This window comes from Megascapheus bottae, chromosome 5, assembly GCF_031878675.1.
Source record: "Megascapheus bottae isolate mThoBot1 chromosome 5, mThoBot2.hap1, whole genome shotgun sequence".
In the NCBI taxonomy this organism is placed as follows: domain Eukaryota; kingdom Metazoa; phylum Chordata; class Mammalia; order Rodentia; family Geomyidae; genus Megascapheus; species Megascapheus bottae.
In genome coordinates this window covers 24,339,273-24,365,238 of record NC_143513.1, presented here as the reverse complement: position 1 = coordinate 24,365,238, position 25,966 = coordinate 24,339,273, and the positions used below count along the sequence as shown (strand labels likewise).

Sequence of the window (25,966 nt, the reverse complement as noted above, 5' to 3'; positions counted from 1 at the left end):
GATTTAAAAAAAAATATGAATTCAGTATTTAAAATACTTGAAGATGATATGCTTGTCTAAAATATAATAGAAAATCTATTTCATTTACGTTTCTCCTTTTTCTTAGCATTTTTAGACCATATATTTGAGTCCTATATTTTATTGAAGACTTAAAATTATCTCACCAAAGCACTGCATATATGGAAAGATGGTTGCTAAATACTGACTTAAAGGTGAGTTATTAAATGAAACTGAAACTAGTTATAAAAATCATGCTTCACAAACCTCTTAATTTTATTCTCCAAAATAGAATTTTAACTATAGTGTGAGAAAAAAATGCATCCTTCCTTTCCTGAATTTATATAAAAATGTCACCTTTTGTAAAATACTGTGTTTTAAACACAAGCACCACATGCACACACACACACACACACACACACACACACACTCCCATGTATACATACATACTAGCCTGTTACATACATAACACATCAAGATGGAGATGAGAGACCAGCACCTGCCTAGACTGCTAGCGAGAAACATTAGTCCTGATTATTCATGAGACGTAGTATTAAAACAACAGCACAGTAGAATGGCTTATTTTAAGGAGGCACAACTGTGGTTTGGGTCCTAGCTACTTTTCATAATAAGCAAGTCTGCTGAAGTTGCTGAAAACACAAATGAGAATTCTGCAGAAGGGTGAAACAGCATTGGCTACATATATGGGATTCCATCAGTAGGCCAAAAGACTGCCCTTATCTAGCAGACCTAGAGCACCCCATGGAAACCCTAGGTTGGCTGGGTGGGTTTGTCCCTCCAGTAGTTTGTCTGCATTCACCCAACTGAAGATCACTGCTTAAGGAAAAATTAATAAATCTCAGGCAATTAGAAGCTGATGATTGAACAATATAATCTGTGTAGTGAATAGAGCCCTTCTGAATTATTACAGAGTACATGGATTTTTGACATTATAGACAGGCCATATAAAACCAGTTGTAATTCAAGGGTGCAATGTTATAGCCCCATATCATAATTTGGACTTTCACAATCGGGGCTTACAAAGCTCCCTTCCCCAATGTCTCCACAGCTGGCATTCAACAGTGCTTCACCTAGAACTAAGCCACCTTTTTATTTGCTCTGATTATTAAAAACATTAAATCAGGCACACTAAACATCTCCTGGTTACTATGTTGTGAAAAGTAATTGTTGAATGAACTCCAGCTGTGGGTTACAGGCTAGCAAAGCAATAGATAGGTCCACATTTTCAAGGTTTGCTTTTTCTTTCTTTCTTTAAACACTATTTGCTTCTTCACATGCAATACTAAAGAGAAGAGAAATAAAACAGAAAAAAGTTAAAATGAGGAAGAAATAAGGAGCCCGAGATAAGTAATACTGGAAACGTAGACATTTGAGCAAGTGAACCAAGAGTTGGGGGAGAGGAGCTGAGATGTTTGGTGGTTTTATTGGACATCAAAGAATCATGATTTTTTAAAATAAGATAAAAATGTTATCAGAAAGGTTATGTGTTTATTTGGGATTCTGGTAGCATCATAGAACAAACTCAACATGAGTTATGATGCTATCAGATTTCCTTCCAAGTTCTCTTGGATTCCATCTCACTTGATATCTAGGTATATGCCTTGTTTTGGCTAAAAGCTATGGTTTAATAAGATTCATTGTGTCGAGAAAATGGTCAGACTGATAAGAATGAAACCATGGCTATATACAGAAAAGATTCCATTTATAAAGAAGTTAACTGGTACCAGAAAATTGGAGAAAAGCACCAAAGCATTTTCCAAGCTGACAGATATTATTTGCATAACTCCCTTTTTGTTCTTATATAACTAAGTATAAAAGACAACATTTCCATCATCACTATAAAAATGAAAGCCAGTCTTTGAAGGGCTGAGGCATCGTCCATGTTTGAAGGAATTCTAAAAATGCCCTTACAAGAAAGGATGCGTGGTAAATGCTATAGCTCTTCTTGGAGGTGAAGTCGAACCCATGCATTTTAAAGAATGGGATTCAGGTCTGTTCTGTGCGTGGCAAGCTGACTGAGTGTGGAGCTTCCCACGACCTCACTGACGGATGAGGATGTGGTGATGGTGTTATGCTGGATGACTTGCTGCTGTGAGCACACCGGGGCAGGACTTACAGGAGGGCTACTTTCTGGACCTAAGGAAAAAACACACACACATGCACATACCAATAGAGCACTTGCTTGTGTGGACTAAGAACGCCTTAGAGGTTAAAAAAAAATCACAAACACTACTAGACATTGACTTGACATGGAAGAGTTTCACATATTTTCTTCTGGGCAGTTAAGGTGAAAACTTCATTTTAAATTGAAGCCACCAAGCTATGCCTTCCAGGTGTATAGCTAGGAGCAAAGTCATGTATCCTCCATCAGCAAAAGGATTGGATGTGTTTGAGTCTTGGCATGTAAACTTCCCCAACTTGTATTTTCAGATAGCCATCCATCTAGCCACAGTACTCACAAGTGCTGGGAGAATCTGTGTTGCTCAATCTAAAAAAATTATTCAAAAATAAATAGACCTTCAGCCATGAATCACCAGTCTTCCCACCAACCCTTATGCAACCAACATGTAATTTATTCATATTCAGGGGGCCAGGGAAAAGACATTAGCGTTATCTAGGGGTAAATGGGGAAAAAAGCCACTAATTTACAGCAGAGTGAGTAACGTGTATTGTGAGGCACTGGAAGTGATTCACCCACTGCTCTTTATCAGCCCATGGATTCCTCAAGGAGATGGATAGGCCTCTGGTAATTGTCCCCTAGCAGGCTGTTTTCTTCCTGGCTGCGAACTTGGAATTTAGTGGGCTTTTGCAGTGGGAAATACCAGGAAAAGTGTGGCCAGAAATGATGCCATGACATTAAATGGGGGGTCAGGAAAGAGGGGTCCCCTGGTAGAAGAGATTGGCAGACACTCAAGAATTTCAGTGTATCTACCTCAGAGGGTAAACTACACTTCACATTTGGTCTTTCAATACTATTCAATGCAAAATTAGTGGCAAAAGATTTTTGACAACTCAAGAAATTGAACAAGTACAGTGACTTACTTAAATATCCTTGTGTTTCTTTCTGCATGGCTGTTATGGGGCAGTCCTTATGTGTTAACAACAACTGTTTCAGCTGGGCCACCTCATTCTTCAACATAGACACTTCATTCTGGGAGGAGACATATAAAATCATGTTGAGAAGGCCAGAAAATATAAACCCAAAGCCTGCTGCCCTTTCAACAATGAAACTGGCAAGCTTTTGTGTGGTGTCAAATAAAATTTAAAATATTAAATATTATATGGAATTAAATTAATTATATTAAATTGAATATTATATGGAACAATGATTCTAAACTCTTTAATCCAGTCCTCACATTTTCTAGTGGCTTCTCCTTTGTCTGTCTTTCTTTCTTTCTTTCATTTGTTCCTTCCTTCCTTCCTTCTTTATTTCCTTTCATTCTTTCTTTCTGTCATAGGGCTTGAACTCAGGGCTGGGCATTGTCCATGAGCTTTTTTATTGATAGCTGGTGCTTTTCCACTTTGAGCCACAATGCCACTTCCAGTTTTCTGGTCATTAATTGGACATCAGAGTCTTGTGGACTTAAAAACCAGAATTTTCAGATCTAAGCCTCCTGAGGAACTAGGATTACAGGTATGAGCCACTGGTTTCTGGCTTTCCCCCTATATTTCTCTCTTGATATCAGGGCATTGTGGGGATCTTATTAACTCAGGTAAGTGTCTCAAGTGCAGACATTTACAAAGGCAAGCTCATAGCTCTGTAGAATAATGCAGTTAGCATTTGTGACCTCTAAGTCTAAATGTGGAATAAATTGTTGGTTCCAGGATTCTTCCACTGGATGGAAATAGTCTATGAAGATCTCAATATCTAGCAAATCCAACTTTAAAACTCTGATCAATATACTCCACATGTAGGGAAACTATTTAAAAGCATGTATGCAGGAAGAAAAAGGCACATAATATTGTTTTCATTAAGTTGTGTTTATACTTGCAATATGAGCTTTGCTTTCCATGCATGAATTTATCATCTAGAGAAGTAAATCCCACTTAAAAACTTGAAACCCTACTGCTTCACTTGAAACACCAGATGCAATACCTTCAGTAGCTATATGTTTTCTAATAAACAATAAAGAATCTCATCTACAAAAGATATTCTCTTTCTCCTCCAAGTGACAGAATGAAGATGACTGTAGAGATATTTACTTATAGATACATCGATTACACACGAAAATTAATCCTGAATCTGAAGGCAAAGTTCTCCTTCCTCTTCCCCTGGCCTCTTGATAAGAGGCCCTCTCTCAGCCCTGACAGACTCGCGTCAATTTCAGGGACAACTATATTGATAGAACTTTCTCTTCTGACATTAACCTAAATTCAAACAACCGACGAGTTCTTTGTAAGTAAAAATAACATGGTGGACCAGTATATCTAAAAAATTCATGATTTAAAGCAAAACAGAAAAGGAAATGATCCCGTGTGCTTGTGTGTGTGTGTGTATGTGAGGTTCAGCAGAAAACATCAAGTTATTTTTATTTGTACTAAAAAATGACACTTTCCTGAAGAAATCATCCCTCCTAGACACAAGTAAGCTGAGCAGAAGCTCTTAACTGCAGGTAATATAGACAATGGCACTTAAAAAATGGATACACACACACACACACACACACACACACACACACACATTAGTGAATCCATACTTTCCTGCTATGGCCTAATAAATTAGGAAAATAAAAAAAAACTGGGCTCACTTGCTATCCTAAACTTCTGGAGGAACAAGAGATCTTCCTTGATGGCTGACAGCTATCTTGAATTTAGACTCTCTTTCTGAAGGATGTCCTGATCTCATTTGTAGCCATTGCAGGCAGAACCTGTTCTTCGGGCACTTGCCATTATGTTAAGAAAGCATCATGAACCCCATTCTCTAGGTTGCACAGTACATACCCCAAACTCTTTTCTTTTTTTCTTCCATTTACCTATCTGTTTAATCATGAAACAACACAATAACAGCTCTGAGCAGCATATGTGGGATCCTGGCCCACAAAGATATATGGCTTAAGTGGCATTTTTCCTATGAGTAGAAAAATACTTTATTAATAAACTAATATATATTAGTTTAATGTATGTATGTATGTATGTATGTATGTATGTATGTATGTATAGAGACCCAGGTCCTGGGACTTGCAATATGCTATTAAATATAGGAATGCAGAGAATGCTATAGAAAGTGATTTCCACTTAAAGATATGTGAGTATGGACATGTTTCTAAGTGTAATGTGTTTGTGATTATGTTATTTAACTATGCTATGGCTGAAAAAGCATGCCAATACTACCCTCACTGGAGGCCCCTGTTTATATCAGATACATAGAACCATGATTTGTAAGAATTGAGGAAAGGCCTGAGCCTCAGAAATGCATGAAACAAAAAAAACCAAAACAGAAGCACTGCCAGCTAAGTTCTGAAAATAGGGTTTAGGAGCCAGAGAGGGTGATCAGAACACTAATAGAGCATATGCAATACCTTGGGGTTGATCCCCAACTCTGCAAGGAATGAAACAACAGATAGTAAAACAAGATTTAATCCCCCAAATTTCTTCACAAATAAAACAAAAACAAAACAGAACCAGCTATCTTTTCAGAAAGATAGTTGTTGTTTTTTTTTCTCTAAAAAATGTTTGTAAGGTTTTTGCTGTTCGTTTGTTTGTTTTGTGTGCGTGTCAATTCTGATGGTTGAACTCAGGGCCTGAGGCAATTTTGTCCCTGAGTTATCTTGCTCAAAGCTAGAGCTTTAACTGCAGCTCCACTTCTGGCTTTTTTTCTTTTCTTTTCTTTTCCTTTCTTGCTTTTGGTCTGCTTTCACTGGAGCTTGAACTCGGGATTTCATGTTTTCACTTTGATATTTTACGCAAAGCTGGTACTCTACCACTTCTGGCTTTATGGTAGTCAATTGGAGATGATAATCTCATGGATTTCTCTTCCCAGGCTGGCTTCAAATAAGGATCTCAAATAGCCTCTTGAGCAGCTAGAACTACAGGTGTGACCAACCAGCTCCCAGCTCTAGAATGACGTATTTTTAAACACATCAATTTCTCTAGGGATGTAACAGCAGCATCTCTTATACTTTCAGGTTTTATCAGGGCTGATTTCAAAGCATGTATGGATTGGTGTATCCATATAGGTGCTTCAATTGTCAAGAAAGTAATAGTGGCCAGAGTTTCCTGAAAAACAGCCAAGTAACTTGGTTGGCTCTGGTGGCACAGGCCACCATACATGCTACCCTCAGTATGTGCCACCATGTACTGATAGCTGGCGCTCTTTGGGGAGGCAAAGTAAAGAGAGATATCAGGTTCTAGGCCAACCTGGATCACATGGAATGGCAAGGCTCTCAAAAATAACAAGAAAAAAACCAAACAGTTGAGGCCCAGGTTTGAATCCTACATGATTTGAAGCCTGAGATGCAGAGGATATTGTTTTGAAGACAGTATGGGCTGACAATTCAAGACCCTCCATCTCCAAAATAAAGTTGAGCTTTAAATCAGATACAGAAGCTTCAACCAAGCAAGGAATGTGAGTAAGCTTCAGGCCATGGGTTCAAATTCCTCAGTACTGGACAGATAACTAAAAACAAAAAAGAATCAATTCCCTTCTAGAAGGAAAACAAAGCCTGTGCTATGCACATGCATAACTATCTAAAGATTCTATATTGAAAGAAGATTGCTGTAGGAAATGCAGGAACACTTGACTATATTTAAGGTAATTTAAGTATAATCATTTTGAATTCATTTTAGAAGAGAACAACCAGATAGCAAATGTTTCAAAATGCAGGAAAAAAATTAAATGTAGCCTGCAAATCTAATAGGGAAACAAAAGCCAGGACTTTTGGAGGCATTGTGTTACCACAGATTGTCTTTTTTTATGAATTAAGAAAAAGCAATTATTTTCCTTATAAATTTCCCCTCTGTCTTACCAGTTTTAGCTTTTGATATAAAAATAGTTTGCCAGAATCAAGTATGAGTAATAAGTATTGATTCTCTTGCTAATATACAGCCATTCATAATTTCATTCCTCTAAATGAATTTAGGTTTACTGTTCTTAAAATAGTGAGCTATTTAAAAAACATAAGCTGATAGATCGCTTGGATTGATCTATTTTTTAAACAAGTAAGTTTGTCTAGGGATAAAGTAGCAATTCTGAAGAGATATTTAATACTACAATAATATCCTTTAAATAAGCATTTTAAAAAGAAGTCTCTAATAGCTTTATTTATAGATTTTTTGGCTTGGGGATATATCATTTTGTTATATGATAAATCCAGGCAACTTTTTAGTGTAATCATTACTTTGTGTATGTACATACAGATATGTATATATGTTATGCATGTATGTGTGAGCGTGTGTGTGTGTGTGTGTGTGTGTGTGTGTGTGTGTGTGTGTGTTAAAACGAGCCTACAATTAACTCCTCCTCCCCCTTTCTTCTAGTTCAGTTCATTCTGAAACAAAGGACTTTCAATTTGTCAAGCAAGAGTTCCCATCTGGACTATTCACTTGCCAAGTCCCAGACCTGGGCTCGTGTGTCTAAAATTTCAGCAGCAACTTAGACCATGTGTCTTTGCACTAAACAGGAAAAGCAATTACTTCTATGGGTGACCAGATGATTTCCATATCCTCCACAGAACATAAATGACCTCTGAGGACCACATTGGTAGTGGTTGTAGTTTCCTTTCTTTAAAGACTTTGTAGAACAAACTATCATAAAGCAGTGAGTTAGGTCACAGGGAATCTTGCTTGCATCCTCACTGTACTTGCTGGTTGCATGACATTCGGGAAGATTCCTTAAGATTATCTTCAGTCTCTCCACACATAAAATGTCAGATTAGATGGTTTCTGACTTTCCCCTAAATTCTCTATCTGTGTTGACCTCTTGGGTCTGAGATTCGTTGTGAGACTAAGAAATAAGGTCTCGGGCTTGATTTTGTTTTCTTAGATCTGGCTTTTCCCATCTGAACCTCTGCATTCTGACTACAAGGTTCTATGCTGGAAAACAACTGAAAAATGGCAGCTGGCCATGCAGACCTTGGATCTTCCATTTGGCTGGAGTTTATTTGTTTAGCACCTTCCATTTCTGTTTACTTAAAATTTGGCTCACTAAACCAGCCTCAAGAGAGACACCTTTTTTCTTTTGACAAAGGTCCAGTGAGAGGGAAAGGTCACTCAAAGGTAGCAAAATCTGTGACATCCTCTCCAGCATTGCAGCACATGATACAGAACATGGGACATGACAAAATACACCACACTGCTGTGGCTTCTGTCCCTCAGAAGCAAAGCAGTGGCTGGAAATATCAACATGTGACCTTTCCAGAGTTGTGCCCTTCCTCCAGTACTATTGCATAGCCAGAAGCTAGCAGAGGTTATTGAGTTCTGTTTTCATGCTCTAGGACTAGAAATTGAGGTCCTGGAATGATTCTACAATGACTTATTTTAGGTAATATGGATTTAAAGACTTTCTTGCAACTGATAGTTGTCATTTAGCGACTACTTGGAGCTCCTTCACTGAAGGTAGCGGTTTTCAACCAAGGCCAATTTTCTACCTATGTTCACTCCCTGCTCCAACCAAGGGATGTAGCAATATTTGCAGACATTTTTTGTTGGTTGTCATAGAATTTAAATGTCCCATATACTCTTGCCATCTACTAGACAGAGGCCAATGGTGCTGCTAAATATTCTAAAGTTCCAGTGGTACAAGGAAGAATGATCAGGCTGAAAAGCAACAAAGTCAGGCCTGAGAAATCTAAAACATTTTCTCCATTTTCCTGCAAACCTCAGAAATAGTAGTGAGTTCCCACATTTTACTCATTATAGAACTATATTTCTGGGTCCATACAGACCAGGATTTTTGTTTATTTAAATGAGCTCAATTATAATGATGCTGCCTTGTTCTTACTAACAACCTGTGTGAAATCACAGGTTCCCTGTTCTATTTAATGTTTTTCACTACATGTATGACTATTAATATCAACATACTTGCTTATGTTCTTCCTAAAAGCTTCTCCCAGAAGCCTGAAAGGCATTTAGATCCAGTCATTCCTCTGTGGCTTGACTGTGCAATCACATCCATGCCAAATGCTCAGGAAGTCACTTCCTGGGCACTTCAGAGATGAGGAATGCATTTATTAATTTAACAAATGGTTCCTAAGTACAGGCAGTACACTATAAACCAGGAATTGATATAGGGAAAGGAGGTAAAAAGTCACAATCCAAAACTGTGTGACATGAAACCATGAAGAGGGAAAGTTTTCTTATTTTCCTCCAGATCGGCCATTTTCCTAATTTCTTGATCAAGGCTGTCAAAAATAATACAAAAAACATGGTACGTTTAAAGGCAAACATATAAATCAATTCATAAAGGAGCCAAACTTTCCCACTGCCACTTTTAATTAAGTGAATTGAAAATGCAAAGGTTTTAGGGTTTGGTTTCTAACTGTTCCTTCCGATAGATGCACAGTGAACCAGGCTGGGGGAGAGACTAAGAGAGATTTGTGAAATATTAAGGTGCATACTTCCCCTATTTTGGACACTTACTTACTGCTTTCTATCAGGCCACTTTTTCAGTGCCTAGAGGTACTGGGATCAAAACTGTCTCTGAATATTTGTCACAGGTCAATTTAGTTGCTCCATTGTTAATGGTGAATGGTGTACTCATTTTTGCTATTAGAACAAATGTCTTTAATTGCATCTTGTATGTGCTGCCAAGTCTTCTGGAGAAGGCTTGTGTTTGCGGAGTTTCTTTCTCTTTAGACAGTTCTAGAAATTGATCTTATTATGAAAGGTTACTGACAAAGCCACCCAGGAAAAGCAAAAATCACGCAAGATACAAATCATGTTGAGGCTGAAAATGAATTGAAACCTGTCATTTCTCTCAGAGCAAAGCAAAATGAAACAAAAGTGAGTGTGGTAGCTCAATCTGTAATTCTATCAACTTGGATGTCAGAACTCATAGGATCGTAGTGCAAGGACATCCAAGTCCAAGAAAAAAAGAAAAAAAACAAAGAACAAAAAGCAAAAAGGTTTGTAAAATTCCATCTCAACCAATGAGAAAGCTGGGAATTCTAGCATGCCCCCGACATTCTGACTATACATAGCTTTTTCTGCAAGGGGAGATTATGGTCTGGGTTGAGAGTGGCAAAATTTAAGACTATTCAGTAAGTTAATGAAATCAAAAAGGACTATGAGACATGGCTCAAGTGGTAGAGTGCCTTGCCTAGCAAGCAGTAACATAAACATTCACCTTCCTTCCATTATAGAAAAATGTAGATACCTGGTTGTAGTACTTTGGTTATAAGCCAAAGTAACCTTCTCAGTCTAGTGACTATACCAGTGGCTAAAAGTTGAGGAGATATTCTATTCAAGGCATTGGTGCTAAGTGTTTTGTGAACATTTTCATTTATTGCTTGTAAGAATTCAATGAAGCTATTATTCCCATTATATAAATAAGGAATAGAGAGTTAAGAGAAGTTAAATAGTGCATACAATGGCTGACCTGGGGTTTGAACTACTATTTCTGTGTGCATGAACCTATCGATTTTCAAGGTGAGTCCTCCCTCTCTTCTGGTGGAGTGGGTGGAATGACTGTCCCAGCGTGGTTATTTTGTTTGGTAATGTCTCAGAATTCATAAAACTCATGAGGAGTCCTGAGGCTCCTCTGTGGGCGAAATGAAAGATGGGACTTCCCAGGTCAACAAGTGGAGTGCCTGCAGGGCAGAAAAGGCCCAGTGGGATGGGGGGGGCCTTGGAGTGAGGAAGGCCACAGTGGCCGCACCTGAAGCTGCATGTTTGTCTGGGTAAGTTCTTCTGCTTTCTTTTCCAGTGACATCACCCAGACCTTCCTCTTCTGTCTGCAACGGGTGGCAGCTGCCCGGTTCCTTTCCAGAAATTTCCGCCGCCTCTCATCAGGATCCTCATCCACCACCCTTCTCCGTCGACCCCCTGTTGGCTGGGGTGGCTGTATTGTCTGGGTGGGCTGCATCTGTTGTGTGGCTGGTGAAACCTGTGGGGACAGAGCAGGAGGAAGTGATGGGGACAGGAAAGGACATATTAGGGTAAAGAAAGAGACTCAAGTCCATGGGAGAATGCAAAGCATAGGAATCCACTTGTTTGGGGAAAAGTATCAAGCTTGTTTGCAAAATGAAATAAACAATGGAATCTCAGTATAGGAAAGAAAGTGCTTTACTAAGCTAAAGTCACAGTTATTTTGGCCAGCTTTGAGAATGACTCATGAAAAGATGTAGCCCTGTTGAGATTTTTTTCTGATAGACATTTGGCCCATATAAAGGAAGGGCATTGTATTTTCTTCTTCTTTAGGTGCTAAGAATGTTTTATTTAAAATTCTTTAAAGTAGACACAAACCCTAGCTTATAACTGTAATCTTATCTACTGAAGTGTCTGAGGGCTGGGCATAATGGCTCACACCTGTAATCCTAGCTATTGAGGAGGCTGAGATATGAGGATCTCCGTTCAAAGCCTACTTGGGCACTAAAGACCGAGAGACTCTTATTTCCAATTAACCACTAGAAGACTAGAAGTGACATTTGTGGCTCAGGGGGTAGGGTTGTAGCTTTAAGCTGAAGAGCTCAGGGACAGCGCTCAGGCCCAGACTTCAAAAGCCAACACCAACACCACCACCACCAACAACAACAAAAACAAAAAGAGTCTGAGATCTGAAGATTATTACTCAAAGCCAGTCCAGGCAGACAAATCTGAGATACTTTTACCTTGAATTAACCACAAAATGTCCGAAGTGGAGGTATGGCTCAAGTGACAGAGTCCCTGTGTCAAGGGAGTAGTCAAGAGGAAGGATTATCAAGCAAGATCTCAAGGCCCTAAGTTTAAGTCTCAGTACTGGCATTTAAACAATCAAAAACCTGTAAAGTAACCAATTTATGTCTGTTGGGTTGCAAGAGAGATTTGGGGATTATTGTCTCAAATTTGTCCAGATATTTGAGCAGGTTGGCCCCAACATTAGAATAGTTTAAAACTATCCCTAGAAATCACGTTTGGGGACATTTTCTCACTTTACTATTGAAGGAAAGCCAGAAGACTGCTGAAGACCTGCGTTACTATCTCATAGTTCTTAGTAGAGATGATTAGACAGAGACAATCTCATGCAGGCTCCATATGAGTCAGCTTGCTCCTCAGACCTCTGATGAAGAGGGAAGCTTTCTAGATGATTGAAAAACAAGGCTTGTGTGTCATCAACACAGAAGCTCCTCTAAGCCCTGCTCTATCCTACACATATGAGACAGGAGAGCCAGGGTGCATTCCTTATGCTTGCATTAGACAGAAATCCCAGGGCTGGCAAAGTACTTTATTAAAAAGGTTTACTATGCTTATAGATTCCTTATAAGGCCTGCATCAGACCCAGCAACATCTGAGCATTTGGAGACTCCCACACATACAGCTTTATTTCCTTCCATGAGGCAGACCCACAGCACCTTATGAAATTTCTATGACTGATTCTTTATATGTCTGGGTACCTAATGCTTTTCCTAACGCTCCGTACTTCCTCCTTCATTCTCAATAAAGGGTGTTTTTCCCCCTTATCCCTCTCTCCCATTTCTCAGTCACTCAGGTTTATGACTGTAATACCTATAAAGTTGTTTTACAAGAGACATTTAACCTACAGAAATAACAGACAAAAAGTTTTAAAAATAAAGCACCAGCAGCCTTTTTTTTTAAAGCCACATTCCAACTCTATGATTGAAATCAATCAGAATGACTGTAATTGCGGTAGGAATGGCTATAGCTTGACACCAATGAGCTGATAGTGAAATATTTTAATCCTAAACTCTATCAAACCTTCTATGACTAACTGTAAAAGAATCAGGCTCAGGAGGGAGGTCATACTACCTCTCAATAATTTTATTTAAGGCAAAGACTTTTTCTGAAACACTTTATTGGCAATTCCTTTCCTCTTGATCACAGAGGAATAACAAAATTAATTAATTGTCTAAAGCCTTACTCACTAGAGCAAATGATGATGACATAATCCTTACTATTGGCAAAGATGTAGCCAACTTGTCATTTCAGATGCTAACTCTGAGAAGTCAAGCATTAGGAGGAAATGTCTGGCCATTATTTTTGCCTTTACCCATCTTGTGAATTAATGCTCTCTTAAGGCTAGACCTAGATAAGTCAAGTAGGTAATGCTGTTTCTTTTCATTTTCCTTCCTTCCTTCCTTCCTTCCTTCCTTCCTTCCTTCCTTCCTTCCTTCCTTCCTTCCTTCCTTCCCTTCTTTCTTTCTTCCTCCCTTACTGCTCTCCTTCCCAGCACTCCCTCCCTTCCTTCCTTCCTCCCTGTCCGCTCTCCCCCAACTCTCCTTCCCTCCCTCTCTCCGTCCCTCCCTCCCCTCTTCCTTCTTTCCTTCCTTCTTTTCATCTCAGTAATGGGGATTGAACTCAAGGCCTAGGTATTGTCATCTTTATAGCTTAAGTCTGGTGCGTTATCTCTTGTGCCGCACTTCCACTTTTGGCTTTTTTAGTAGTTAATTGGAGATGAGAACTCCATGGATTTTTATGCCCAGGTTGGGTTTGAACCCTAATCCTTAGAGCTCAGCTTCCTGAGTAGCTAGGAGTACAGGCGTGAGCTACCAGAGCCTGGTAGAAAAGTGTTTTTTATAGTAGGTATTGCAGAGACTTCTCTTTCAGTGATGCATACCCCCTCATCTTAACTTCAATTAACCTTTCATCAAGCAAGTGTGAATTCAGGCTACATGTAGGTTTAGAGTTTGGGAGGGGAAAAAAAGTGTATTGGTTATAAGAAATCCCAACAAAGTGCATTAGGACCCTGAACTCTAATCCTTATATACATGAAAAATCACAAGAAACCAGGAAGAATTCCTGAAACCATAATTTCCATCCCTGGTCATCATTAGCACTTATTTTATGTTAATAAGGAATTCTCTTAGCAGAAATGCTGTACAAGTTTTGACAAAATAATAATGAATCATGACTTCAATATCGATTCCTACTAGTCAAATGATTTTAAGATTAAGCATCAAGACAATAAGTCTTGAAAGAGTGTCTGCTGATCTTGGTTCCTGAACTGAAGCCTAGGCACTCTCTTTGAGCACTAGGGATCAAGGCTAGTGCTCTCCCACTTTGAGCCACCGAGCCATTTCCAGCTTTTGTTGTTGTTAACAGGAGACAAGAGTCTTAAGGATTTTCCTGCCCAGCCTAGCTTTGAACCATGATCCTTAGATCTCAACTTACTATTTAGCTAGGATGATAGGTATGAGCCACTGACACATAACTCTGGTTGGCATATTTTAGAATAGTGTCTACATGCTTTTACTCAAATTTCAACAAGACCAACTTAGATTATTTCTCTTTAGCATAGGATAAAACAAAGCTACTTGGAACAGCTAATTATAATAGCAATTAACTAATTGCACATACAACTGGCCATTTGCTGATTTTAAACAGAGGGCAATTGGCTAATTGGTGATTAGCTAATGAGTAGCTTTTATATTTAAAGCCCTGTTAAACTTGTCTGTGAAATAGCTTGTCTACAAAGAAAATCAAACCTTGATATTCACCTTTTCCTTAGAATAATCAGTTGACCGTTAAACTGACTCACTACCTTTGACCTACTAAGTTTTCTTTCTCCCTTTTTTTCATATATTTTTTATTGTAATTAATAGAAGGGTTACATTATATTCGCCAGATAGAAGGTGCATTAATTCACATACATTGATACCCTTTCTCATGTCTTGGTCCCCATTTAATATATGTCTCAGTATGATATTTGACTAAAAATATGACAGAAGTTGTCCTAACAGCATATTACTGCTAAACTACTTGCTGTATGTCTTTGAATAATTTTGATTTAGAATTAATCATGGCTAATATGTTTTTGAAAACATTTCCAGAAAATCTCTTATGTGGCTTATTGGAATCTATGAGCTCACTACATCCATTTTGCAGATGGAGAAAACAAGATTTAGGGAAGTTAATGATCTAGAATCAGTTCCCACAGCAACTACAGTGAAAAATAAAATGACTTTCTGACTCTAAAGCTCAACTCTTCTTTGCTGTATAGAACACTACAGAACACATCTAAGGACCTTTGCAAGGCAAATGTAATGTCTAGATTAGAAAGTTGCTTGTGGATAATGTATTTCTGTGAATAGGTCTCTCGGCTTCATGTGGATTAGAAGATGGAGCTCAACAGCCCCAAATGCTGCCTGACATGAGGTCTTGTCTCTAGACACAGGGGACTGATGAGACAGTGAGTAAGTATTGATTATCCATCTCAAGCTCTGGACTTAGTTTTGGCCCAGCTGGATGGGACCTCGCAGTATGGAATGGGACAACAAAGGTCACCTTCCTTGAAGATCCAAAGCATCCAGGGCTAGTCATGCTCTTGATCATCACTTTCATCCCTGGACTAAAACCCACTCCTGGATAAGGGCTCACCTTTCTGCTTGACTTGGATGACATAATGTCTGCCTGGTTCCCCAACTCTCCTTTAGTTCAGTATAAATTCTGATTTTCTTTTGTCCATGACTGGTGACTCTCCACCCAGGGATTTGGCCTTTTTCTTGGTCCAGTCATCTACTGAACTTGGCTCTCTCCCACTTTCTCTTTCTCTCTCTTCTTCCAACACATTTCATATTCTGAGAGTGAGTCATCTCTCCTGACCATTTGCACTGGACCTCATGCCCTGTCATCTACGACGGAGCTCCCTTGTCTTTAGGAATTGCTACTGGAGCAATTTTTAACATTGGCTATTATTTGGAAGAATGGCTTCTTGTATTTAACCTCTATTTTACGGGCATCAAAATTGAGTCTCTGTGGTGTTTAAAAACACAGCTGTTACCTGTATTCACATGTATGTCCTCAGGAAGGTGGGGGAGAGGGCACAGAATTCAAGTGAAAAAGTATCTATTGGACACTGATGGAAGTGAACCATACAACTCATGAGTGGAAGCAGGAGGGGGGGACACAGAGAGAGGATGGACAGAAGACACTGTATGTACTCATTACCTGACTCATGTAATTATAATCCTTCTGTATATGGCCTTTATAATAACAATAATGTACACAATAAAGAAGGAATAGTAGCTAGACAGGATTCGAATTTACTGATTTTTTGTCTCCCTTTTTAAATAACCTTCATTATTATCTAAATCTTCTATTGCTAGTACTACTGTTAGAGCTAACTTTTTTTTGAACAATTTGTAAAAATTTAGATTTGGTATAAAGTCTATACTTGTCCCAAGAGAGCAGATCTGAAATAGGCAGAGCTCCCCAGAAGCATCTGGATCTGGCCACTTATGGTTATTGCAGGTGACCCCAGCAACAACCTTGGAAAACACCACTATGAATGGGAATGAGAAAAGGGAAGGAGGGTGGAAAGGCCTACCTGTGCTTGGTTGCCCGTGTGCAGGGGTGGGTGTGGCGAGGTCTGGTGATGTGCTGGGTGCGCATGAAGATGCGAATGGGAGTGATGATGTGGGTGGCTCTGCTGGTGATGGGGCTGTGGGTGGGGATGGTGGGAGGGGTGCTGATGCTGGTGTGGGTAGGGGTGGTGGGGTGGGAGTGTCTGGTGCTGATGCGGGTGTGAGTGCATGTGATGGTGCGGCGTCTGGTCCTGCCGGGAGCCCATCATCTCCATCATGTGTCCCATGGTGCTCATGTTCCCGTTTGACATGGCAGCAGGATGGTGAGTCAAGGCAGCCTTCAACCTCTGAAACAGAATAAAACAACAGGGGAAAACGGAGGTCACTCGTATAGTCAGTAGTGATTTTGGAGCAATACGAGTCTTAGATTTGATGTGTGTGTGTGTGTGTGTGTGTGTGTGTGTGTGTGTGTGTTCATGTGTGTGTGTGTGTGTGTGTGTGTGTGTGTGTGTTCCAGTTCCGGGGCTCTGTACGTAGGAATGTGGTGCTATCACTGAGCTTGTTTTGCTCAGGGACAGCACTTTACCACTTGAGCTATGGCTCCATTTCCATTTTTTCCCCCTTTTGGTGGTTAGTTAGAAAAAGAGTTTCATGGAGTTTCCTGCCTGGGCTGCCTCCAAATTGCAATCCTTAGACCTCAGCTTCTTGACTATCTAGGATTATAAGGCATAAACCACCAGTATGCCTGCTTATTCAATCATTCTTCATATCTTACTGATAGCCAAATATATTACAAAGCAAACTGAGGCACTTAATAGAGAATGCCACCGGACAGAGGGCTCCCATCTGACAATGCCCTGGGTCTTGTAAGGATGACAAGAATAAAAGATTTTGCCTCTCCAAAGAGGTCTCAAGTGCAAGGAGAAAATAAACTAAAGTTTTAGAATGCAGGCAGACTACTAGTATTATTTTAAGGCTTTTAATTACTGTTAGCCAATCATAACTTCTAAGTAGGGTATCATTTTTCAGGATATTTCTTGTAGTCTCTGTGGATATTCTAATTCTTCTCATGCAATTATCTTCTACTTTGAAGAAGAGAGTGAGGAAAGTGAACTAGATGAAGTAGAGCACTTGCATGTATTCCATAATGACTATATCAACAGGCTAATGTGTTTCTAACAGGAAACATTGTTCATTAACCAGCAATCAGAAATGTACACAGGTAACTTCTCAATTCTAAGGCAGGGGTCAGTCAACTTTTTCTACAGAGTCATATTATAAATCTTTTCACTGATATGAGCTTTATAAACTCTATCACAACTACTTACATCATGATAAATTGATGGCTCAATGTTTAGGCCATCCATGAAAATTCACCAGTATCCCAATGTATAAATGAAATGGGTCCGATGTTTCCTGATACAACTTTAGTAAGGGACAAGAAATTAGAATTCCATGTAATTTTCACTTGCTTTAAAATGCTAACCTATGTTTGAGATTACTTTTGCCTTTCAATCAATTAAAGTGAAGAAAAACATTCTTAGCTCACATGCTGTACGAAGTTAGGAGGCAGGCACCTGAGCTGTAGTTTGGTAACTCTGTGTTATGAAGTCTGTTGATAATCGGTTTCACTGCATTCTTTGCTGGGGTGTAGGGGAGGGAATGTTATTGGGACTTTGAGGATCTTGAACTCTTCCTTGGCATTTTTCACTTTGTGCTGGCCCTCTGTCACATCAACCACACCCTCACTGCCAACATTTTTTTCTTTTCGTTTTTTTTTTTTTTTTTTGTCAGTAGTGGGACTTGAACTCTGGGCCTGGGCATTGACCCTGAGCTCTTCAATTCAAGGCCACTGCCCTACCCCTTGAGCCCCAGCATGCCACTTCCAGTTTTCTGGTGGTTAATTGGTATTAAGAGTCTCACAGACTTTAGTGGCCGGGCTGACTTTGAACCAAGATCCTCAGATCTCAGCTTCCTGGGTAGCTAGGATTACAGGTGTAGCCACCACACCCGGCTTCACTGCCAATCTTTTGCTGGCTAATTGGAGATAATAGTCTCACAGACTTTTCTACCCAGGCTAGATTCGATCAGTCATCCTCAGTTCACAGACTCCTGAGTAGCTACAATTTCATGCATAAGCAATCAGAGCCCAACTCTTCAAATATTTTTCCCCATTTAAATAGAAAATTACCCTAATCCTAAGGGGAACAATGTGCTAAATGTTCTGTAATGTAGTTACTCCTTGCAAGAAGCACTGTGCAGAGCTGATAGTCTAATTGGCAAGCTCATGTTGGCTTCATGAAATATTTAGGAGGGGATTGAAGTTCAATCCAGATTTATGCTCTTATCTGACTGAGATAATGCTGCGTAATCACTGAATGAAGGAAGGGTTGCATTTAAATGATGATCAAAGCTGCCACTCGCTAGCCCTGCACAACATCAACGATTCACAACTGTTGAACTTAGAAAACTCCACTACAATTAACCAAGATCTTTGGTTAACTATAAAGAGCCCCTATTTGTTATTTTTTAAGTGACTGGAAAGAAATACAAGTGTGACAATAGGTTAATCTAGACACTCATTGAAAATATGTTTTATACTCAAATTCAGTACCATCTTAGTCCACTGGCCTCAGCTCAGCAGCCACTGTGTGAGCTTGATCTCTGTGAGAATAATCCTGAGGAAACTAAGCTTCCTTTCCCCCCAGGAAGACTAGATGCTGGCCTTGGTTGAGCACGAAGGAGAAAAGAAAACCAGTACTGCTCATCTCCAAGCCTGAGAAATGATTTCATTGTTTTTATTAAAATGCTTATTATAAAAACTTGAAGCAATGCTTAGAAGTACAATGAAGTCAGCCTCACAGGAGCCAAATGTGTTGTTTACACTTAGGAGGGGGGTTTAAGCCACATCCCAGACAATTCCATGCTTCTGTACAGATGGTTGAACACATAGAATAATTTGCTAACATGGAAATCATAGTGAAGTTTTTTTTAAGCCTTCGGACTCTTGTATACTGAGGAAATTAGATTAAATGAATTGGCAGAGTTGAGATACATGTTCTTTTTTACCTGAAGAAAAATTTCTGATGGCTGTTTCTATACATGAGTAAAATAAAAAGTAAGACTAACTGGTACCAAAGGGAGGAAGGGTGAACAAACACAGTAATTACAATCAATGTCACATGCAAAAGTTGAGGGTATGGACGAGAGGACAGATGAGCAGATGAGAGAACTTTGGAAGGGGTGACAGTGATCAAGATGTATTCAAGTCAGAAACTGAAACTGGAATTCCAGACCCTTGTGTACAACTATGTGTGTGTGTGTGTGTGTGTGTGTGTGTGTGTGTGTGTGTGTGTGTGTGTAGTGGCTCATGTCTGTAACCCTAGCTATTTAGGGAGCTGATATCTGAATTCAAATTCCAGAGCCAACACACACACACACACACACACACACACACACACACACACAGATTATATTAAAATTATTTACTACATTTAGTTGACTCATTGGATAGTGTTGACAGACTAGCTTTGCAATTCTGCTATTATAAAAATATGCAATTGTAGTGTAGAAAAAAACAACTAACACAAACATATCAGGTAAAAAGTAAAAATCTCCCATGTGACCTCAACCTAAATCCACTCCCATCCCACACATGTAAGCACGATGTGCCCTGGGACATTTGCTTAGCATTTGTGGAATATGTGGCCTACTTTTTATTGTAGTAACAGTATATCTTCAATATCTTTCTATGTCACTCTCAAAACTAGCTAATTAAAATTGAACAGAGGTATTAATAGAACCCTTGCTATATTAGCCCTTATGCAATGTTTTATCAATATTAAGTCATCAGACCTCAGAACTACCCAAAAAACAGAGATGTCACTTTTCCAGATCTGGTGACAAGTTACAGGGAGAGAAGTGCATGGTTTTTATTTTATTTTATTTTAATAGAATAAGTGTGGGAAGGTATGCATGCTTCCTTTTAAAAATTTTTATTATTTTATTTTCTTATCGGGATAATGTACAGAGGGGTTACATTTACATCCATCAGGTAGAAGGTGCATTATTTCTTGCACATTGATATCTCTTCTCATGTTTTTATCCCCTTTTCCCTCCTGCCATGCTTGTATCCTATGCCAAGAGTAAGACTCCATTATGGCATGCCACCTCTCTGTTATCAAAGGGAAAAGTAGAAGGAAAAAGAAGGGATTAGAAAAGTTGACAAAAGATCATACTGGATGTCAGGGGCTGGTGGCTCATGCCTGTAATCCTAGTTACTTGACATCTGAGGATCATAGTTCAAAGCTACCCTAGATAGGAAAATTTAAGAGAGATTCTAATCTCCAATTATCCATCAAAAAGGCTGGAATTGGAGCTGTGGTTCCAGTTGTATAATGCCACCCTTGAGTAGAAAAGCTCCAGGAGCTTATAGCCACGTGTGCACACAAAAAGGATCGTGCTGGAAGGTCTGGCAGGAACCATGTGGGTCTGCTTTTCAGCAAGCAATTGGAAATGGTTCAAGAGGGAAGGAACCTAAGAATTTTTAGGAAGTTACTTGTGGTAAAGAGCCATCAAAGCACTGGGCACCGTGGCTTATGCCTGTAATCCTAGCTCCTCCAGGCTGAGATCTGATGGTCAAGGTTCAAAGCCAGCCCAGGCAATACAAAGCTGATAGACTCTTATCTCCAATTAATCACTAGAAAACAGGAAGTGGAGCTGTAACTCAAGTGTACGGTGGCAGCCTTGAGCTGAAGAGCTCAGGGACAGCACCCAGGCTCAGAGTTCAAGCCCCATAACCAAAAAGGAAAAAAAGAGCCATCAAAGTTCTGAATCTTCACTTCCTTTGTTGCTCTGGTAAGTAATCAAGATTTGCATTTTCCTCTACCTCAAAATATAGATAAGACAAAGTCTACATATCTTTCATGTCCACTGATTTCTAATCCTTGGGGAATCAGAAATGTCAGTTAGGCAATAAAAGTCAAATTCCTCATCATAGCCTTGGTGCAGTTTTCTGTGCCTATGCAGAGCCAAGCTGGACTTTCGTTTAGTTCCTGTGGGGAGCTTCCTTTTCCCTACAGATATATGACCTTCGCATTTAACATTTGTCTGAACTACTCTTACCTTTCTTTGGAAAGTCTAAAATTTTCATCTTTAGATACCTATTAAAATTTCCCCTAATAGCTTTATTTAAGTCAAATTCTATTGATATATGATTCACACACAGTTATAATCCTTTATTTATAAAATTCAATTTGTAGATAGGTTTTTAGTATGATTATTCCATTATTATCCCTTAATCATTCCTGCAAGTTGAGATGATTTAAAAGAACCCAGAAACCATGCTGGATTTTGTTCAGTGTTAATTTCCTCCGTTTAGCATAGAGATTACTACATATTAGAAATAGAACTAGATGAACTAAAAGTAGATGAATGAAATATGAATGAATGAATGAACAAATAAAAGAATATTTCTGAGACTTATGAGAGTGTAAAATTCTCAATGTAGATCACTGTAGGTGGTGTTTATTCAAGGAAGAAAATTGCATTAGTCATCCAAAGTTGGCAATACCAACCACAGAGTCATGTAGGTGGAAGGTTGTTAAAGTACCAACAAGAATTCCCCACTCCACACCCAGCCTGTCCTCTGGAAAACAGCAGAGAAAAAGAAAACTTAAAGAACATAGAGGAAAGCACATTGTTTCATTATGATATATTCTTCCTGAGAATGAGACATGGAAACTTGAAAACTTGTTTAGGAATAGACTGTGTTGTCTCTTCAATGCTACAAACAACTTTTCCACCTTCACTTAGAAGCAAACAGAGCCTAACAAATAAATCCTAGGCTCTAGTTCTTCATCTCTCCAATAATTAGCTTGTCCTAGTAAGGGAAATGCTTGATGGTCTCAAGTCCGTTCTTGCATGTTTTACACCAAGGCAATAACATTAGCAATGCCAATAACATTTACATTTAACTATTTATTCACCCAGCAAGTATTTATGGGGTTTTGACTGTGTGCCAGACACTGTACTAAGTACATTGTTTTCTGCCAACTTACTGAAGAAGACATAAAGCAAAAGCTTTGGAAAAGTCCTGGGATGAAAAATCATACAATGGGAAGTGTGGACATAAGACTTAGAGCCATCAGCAGAAAACCTTTGGACCTCTGGGTTGAGTTTTAGTCTGTAAGCTTCAGTCTTGGTTATATTGGAAGCAATGTAGGGAAGATAAATGATTATCAAGCTGCCTCATTTTTGTCATATGTAATATTCTCCACGTCTCTTCAAAACAGTTTGGGGCCCTTTTCAAAGTCCTAAGGAGCTTTCTGCTTTTCTCCATGCCAGGGCCAACAAATAGCAAGTGCACTGTAAATCATGAAAATATACCAAATATAGACATTTGTACCTTATTCACTGAGGGAAGATAAATGACCAGTAAATGAGTGCAAGCTGTATTTTACAGAATAATTTTTCTTTCTGAAGCTGAACTATGACTTGTTTTAAACAACATTCTGCCTAATGCCAAGAAAAGGCAAGGGAGAGAAGGAGGCACTAATGAGCAAATAAACAGTTTTCAGTTCAACAAAGCAGCGCTGGGACTGAGATGGACCAGTGGGGATGGGTGGAAGAGGGAGTAGCTCTGTTGACTTCTCTTCATTCTCTACCATATTCATTTATTTGAGGGAATGAATCAGAAAAATTCAAGGAGCCTGCAACACAGCTGGTTTCAGTCAATAGGGGTCATTTTCATTTGTTCTGCGTATTTTACCAATTGGCTGTTCCCCGTTACTAGTGGGAGGTGAGCCTTCTGCCTTGGATTTGAGTCCTGGTAAGAAAACAGCTGTCTACCCCACCCTAGCACAGCACAACCACTGCCATAATGGCCCAGGCTTGCCACTTCTTTTATTCCCCCCACTTAGCTCATTTCTGCATCACAGCACAGGTATAAGCACAAGTCATTACTGTCACAAGCATGTGAGTACACCTCCCACAGTCAACACACACACACACACACACACACACACACACACACACACACTCATCACATGCACCCCAGGCAATTTCTTTCCCATTAACAACTTCCTAGTGTCAATGAGAAACATTTGTGTAACTGTAAGCACTTTGCATTCTCAGTGAAGCAAATTCTTGTGCTTTCTAGCCTTTGAAATCAAGTCAAATTAATGGATATTATTTGAAATTCAATTGGATGGGTGGTAATGAAGGTCAAGAGCATGCTTTCTAGAAAGTTTTTAATTTTAAATGGCTGTTGGGTTTGGTTCCAGAAATGAATGTGCAAATGTTGCAGTGCAGTATTTCTTGCTGGCCACAAATCAGAAGCTGTTAGATTTTGTCTTAATTGGGTCTATATACAAATATGACATATATATACAGAATGCATATTTGTATTTCCTTCTTGACACAAATTAATTCCCACCCGTGGCCTCCCAGAGAGATTGAGTTCTGTGAAGTATAACTTCTTTCTTACATTGCCTTCCCCATAGTTCATCACCAGATGTGATCCTCATGAACTAAGAAGTGGCCTAAGTCATCAGGGATGTGTGGCCACTGGATATGAGAGTTTAACACCCATGATTACTGACTTACTCTAGGCATCAAGGAGTTCTGAAATTAAGTCTCTGAATTACTACAAATAGTTTATTTTTAAGTAGGTAACCTCTATCTATTTGAATTTAATGGCTACTAATGGTTAGATTAGATCCTGAAATGTTTCCAAACTTGAGGACAGGAGGGAGGAGGTGGAGTGGTTAATGGGACATTTCTATGTACTGGAACTTGAACACGGGACCTAGGCACTGTCCGTTGGCTTTAATCTTGAGATTGATGCCACAGTTCTAGTTCAAGTTTGTTGCTGGTTAATCAGAGATGAATCTCATGTAGTTTCCTGTTTGGGCTGGCTTTGAACTAGAATCCTTAGATCTCAGCTTCTTGAGTAGCTAGGGTTCAAGGCATGAGCCCCCAGTGATGACCAGAAATTCCTGGGGAATGTTGGTGACTTTGTAAACCTCATGAGTCTTAAGATCTGTTTCAGGATCATCATTAAGATAATGAACTAAAAGTCATAGTGTTCTTAATCATTTATAATAAAATCTTGTGCTTCAAATTTTTCATAAAGTAACACAGCCAGAATGCCCTCTATTCTAGGTTTTGGTTCATTGCCATTACCATTATTACCCTTACCATTACTACAATTTTGAGTAAGTTTATTATACTTGGAATAGAGATGAATTAGTACAGGGAGGGTACTGTAAGAGCTAGAAAGAAAAAGATCCATATTTTTGCATTGTGTCATGTGAAAGCAATGTGGAGATATTAAAACTAATATAATTAGCAAAAACCACAAGGAGGTTATATTGTGAATCAATACCCTGGCTTTTTGGAAAAATGACCAAAGGAAAATAATTGTAGTATCTGAGCTGAGAGAGCTGGGCATGCTGTAGGTCTGAAGTAAAGCTCTTATCTCATCTTTATGAGACCCTGGGTTTTCATGCCCAGCACTGAATAAATTAAACTAATGGTTTTTGAGCTAGGTGCTGGAGGCTTGGACCTGTAATCCTAGCTATTCAGGAAGCTGAGATGTAAGAATCAATGTTCGTTTTGGATTTGATTTGTTTTTGCCAGTCATGGGGCTTAAACTCAGGGCCTGGACACTGTCTGTCAGCCTCTTTTGCTCAAGGCTAACACTCTATCACTTGAGCCACAGCACCACTTAAAGTCCTTTCTGTTTACGTGGTACTGAGGAATCAAACCCAGGGCTTCGCTCATGCTAGATAAGCACTCTACCACTAAGCCACATTGCCAGCCAAAAAGAGGTTTGAAGCCAGGAAAGTCTGTGAGATTCTTATCACCAATAAATCAGCAAAAAGCCAGATAAAGTACTGTTGTTCCAGTAGTTGAGTGCCAGGCTTGTATAAAAGAAACAAAGGGACAGCACAAAGCCCTAAGTTCCTGCCCCAATAAACACACAGGCACACACGCGCGCATACACACACACACACACACACACACACACACACACACACACACACCAATCAAGAATGATGCCTGAGCCCTTTAACTTTTCTGTGTGAATAAAGGCAAAAATAAGGTGTTTATTCATATATAACTCCTAGATGATACAATGTACTTTGATGAAAAAAAAGCCTCTCCTGGCAAAAAAAAAAGACAGAAAAAGAAAGAAACCCCCAGAGACAAATCTTAACAATATCCATGTCAGACTTTTCCATATGAATATCTAAATCATGCATACAGTTCTTCAAGAGTGAGCTTTCAATTTATTCTTGTTAAAAGAAATCAATGAATGCCCCAGCATAGAATTATTTTAATTCAGATACTGTTTCTCTGTATTTTTTAACACTGTGATAATTCAGCAGAATGATTGTATGTTTTATGGAATTTCTGAACACATTGTCCTTTTGAGAGCCAGAGATAGTCTCAGTTCTACTATAAGACAGCTTTAAATCCTCAGCTAAGTAAACCACATACCCATCAAAGTGCCTTCATTCATCTTACAAATGAGGGCATCATCTTTAACT

General features: G+C 39.2%; 1 protein-coding gene across 2 annotated transcripts in view; it reads right to left on the bottom strand.

The window, feature by feature from the left end:
• Positions 1-839: 839 nt before the first annotated feature.
• Positions 840-25,966, bottom strand: part of Creb5 (cAMP responsive element binding protein 5) — a 412,081-nt gene continuing 386,954 nt past the window's right edge. For both annotated transcript variants that reach the window (XM_090332810.1, XM_090332811.1), the window contains 4 exons: positions 16,436-16,759; positions 10,832-11,059; positions 3,061-3,169; positions 840-2,154 (listed from right to left, as the gene is read on the bottom strand). In XM_090332810.1, coding sequence (XP_090188936.1) covers positions 1,991-2,154; positions 3,061-3,169; positions 10,832-11,059; positions 16,436-16,759 — 825 coding nt within the window. In that variant the 3' untranslated portion in view covers positions 840-1,990. The remainder of the gene's footprint in view (positions 2,155-3,060; positions 3,170-10,831; positions 11,060-16,435; positions 16,760-25,966) is intronic.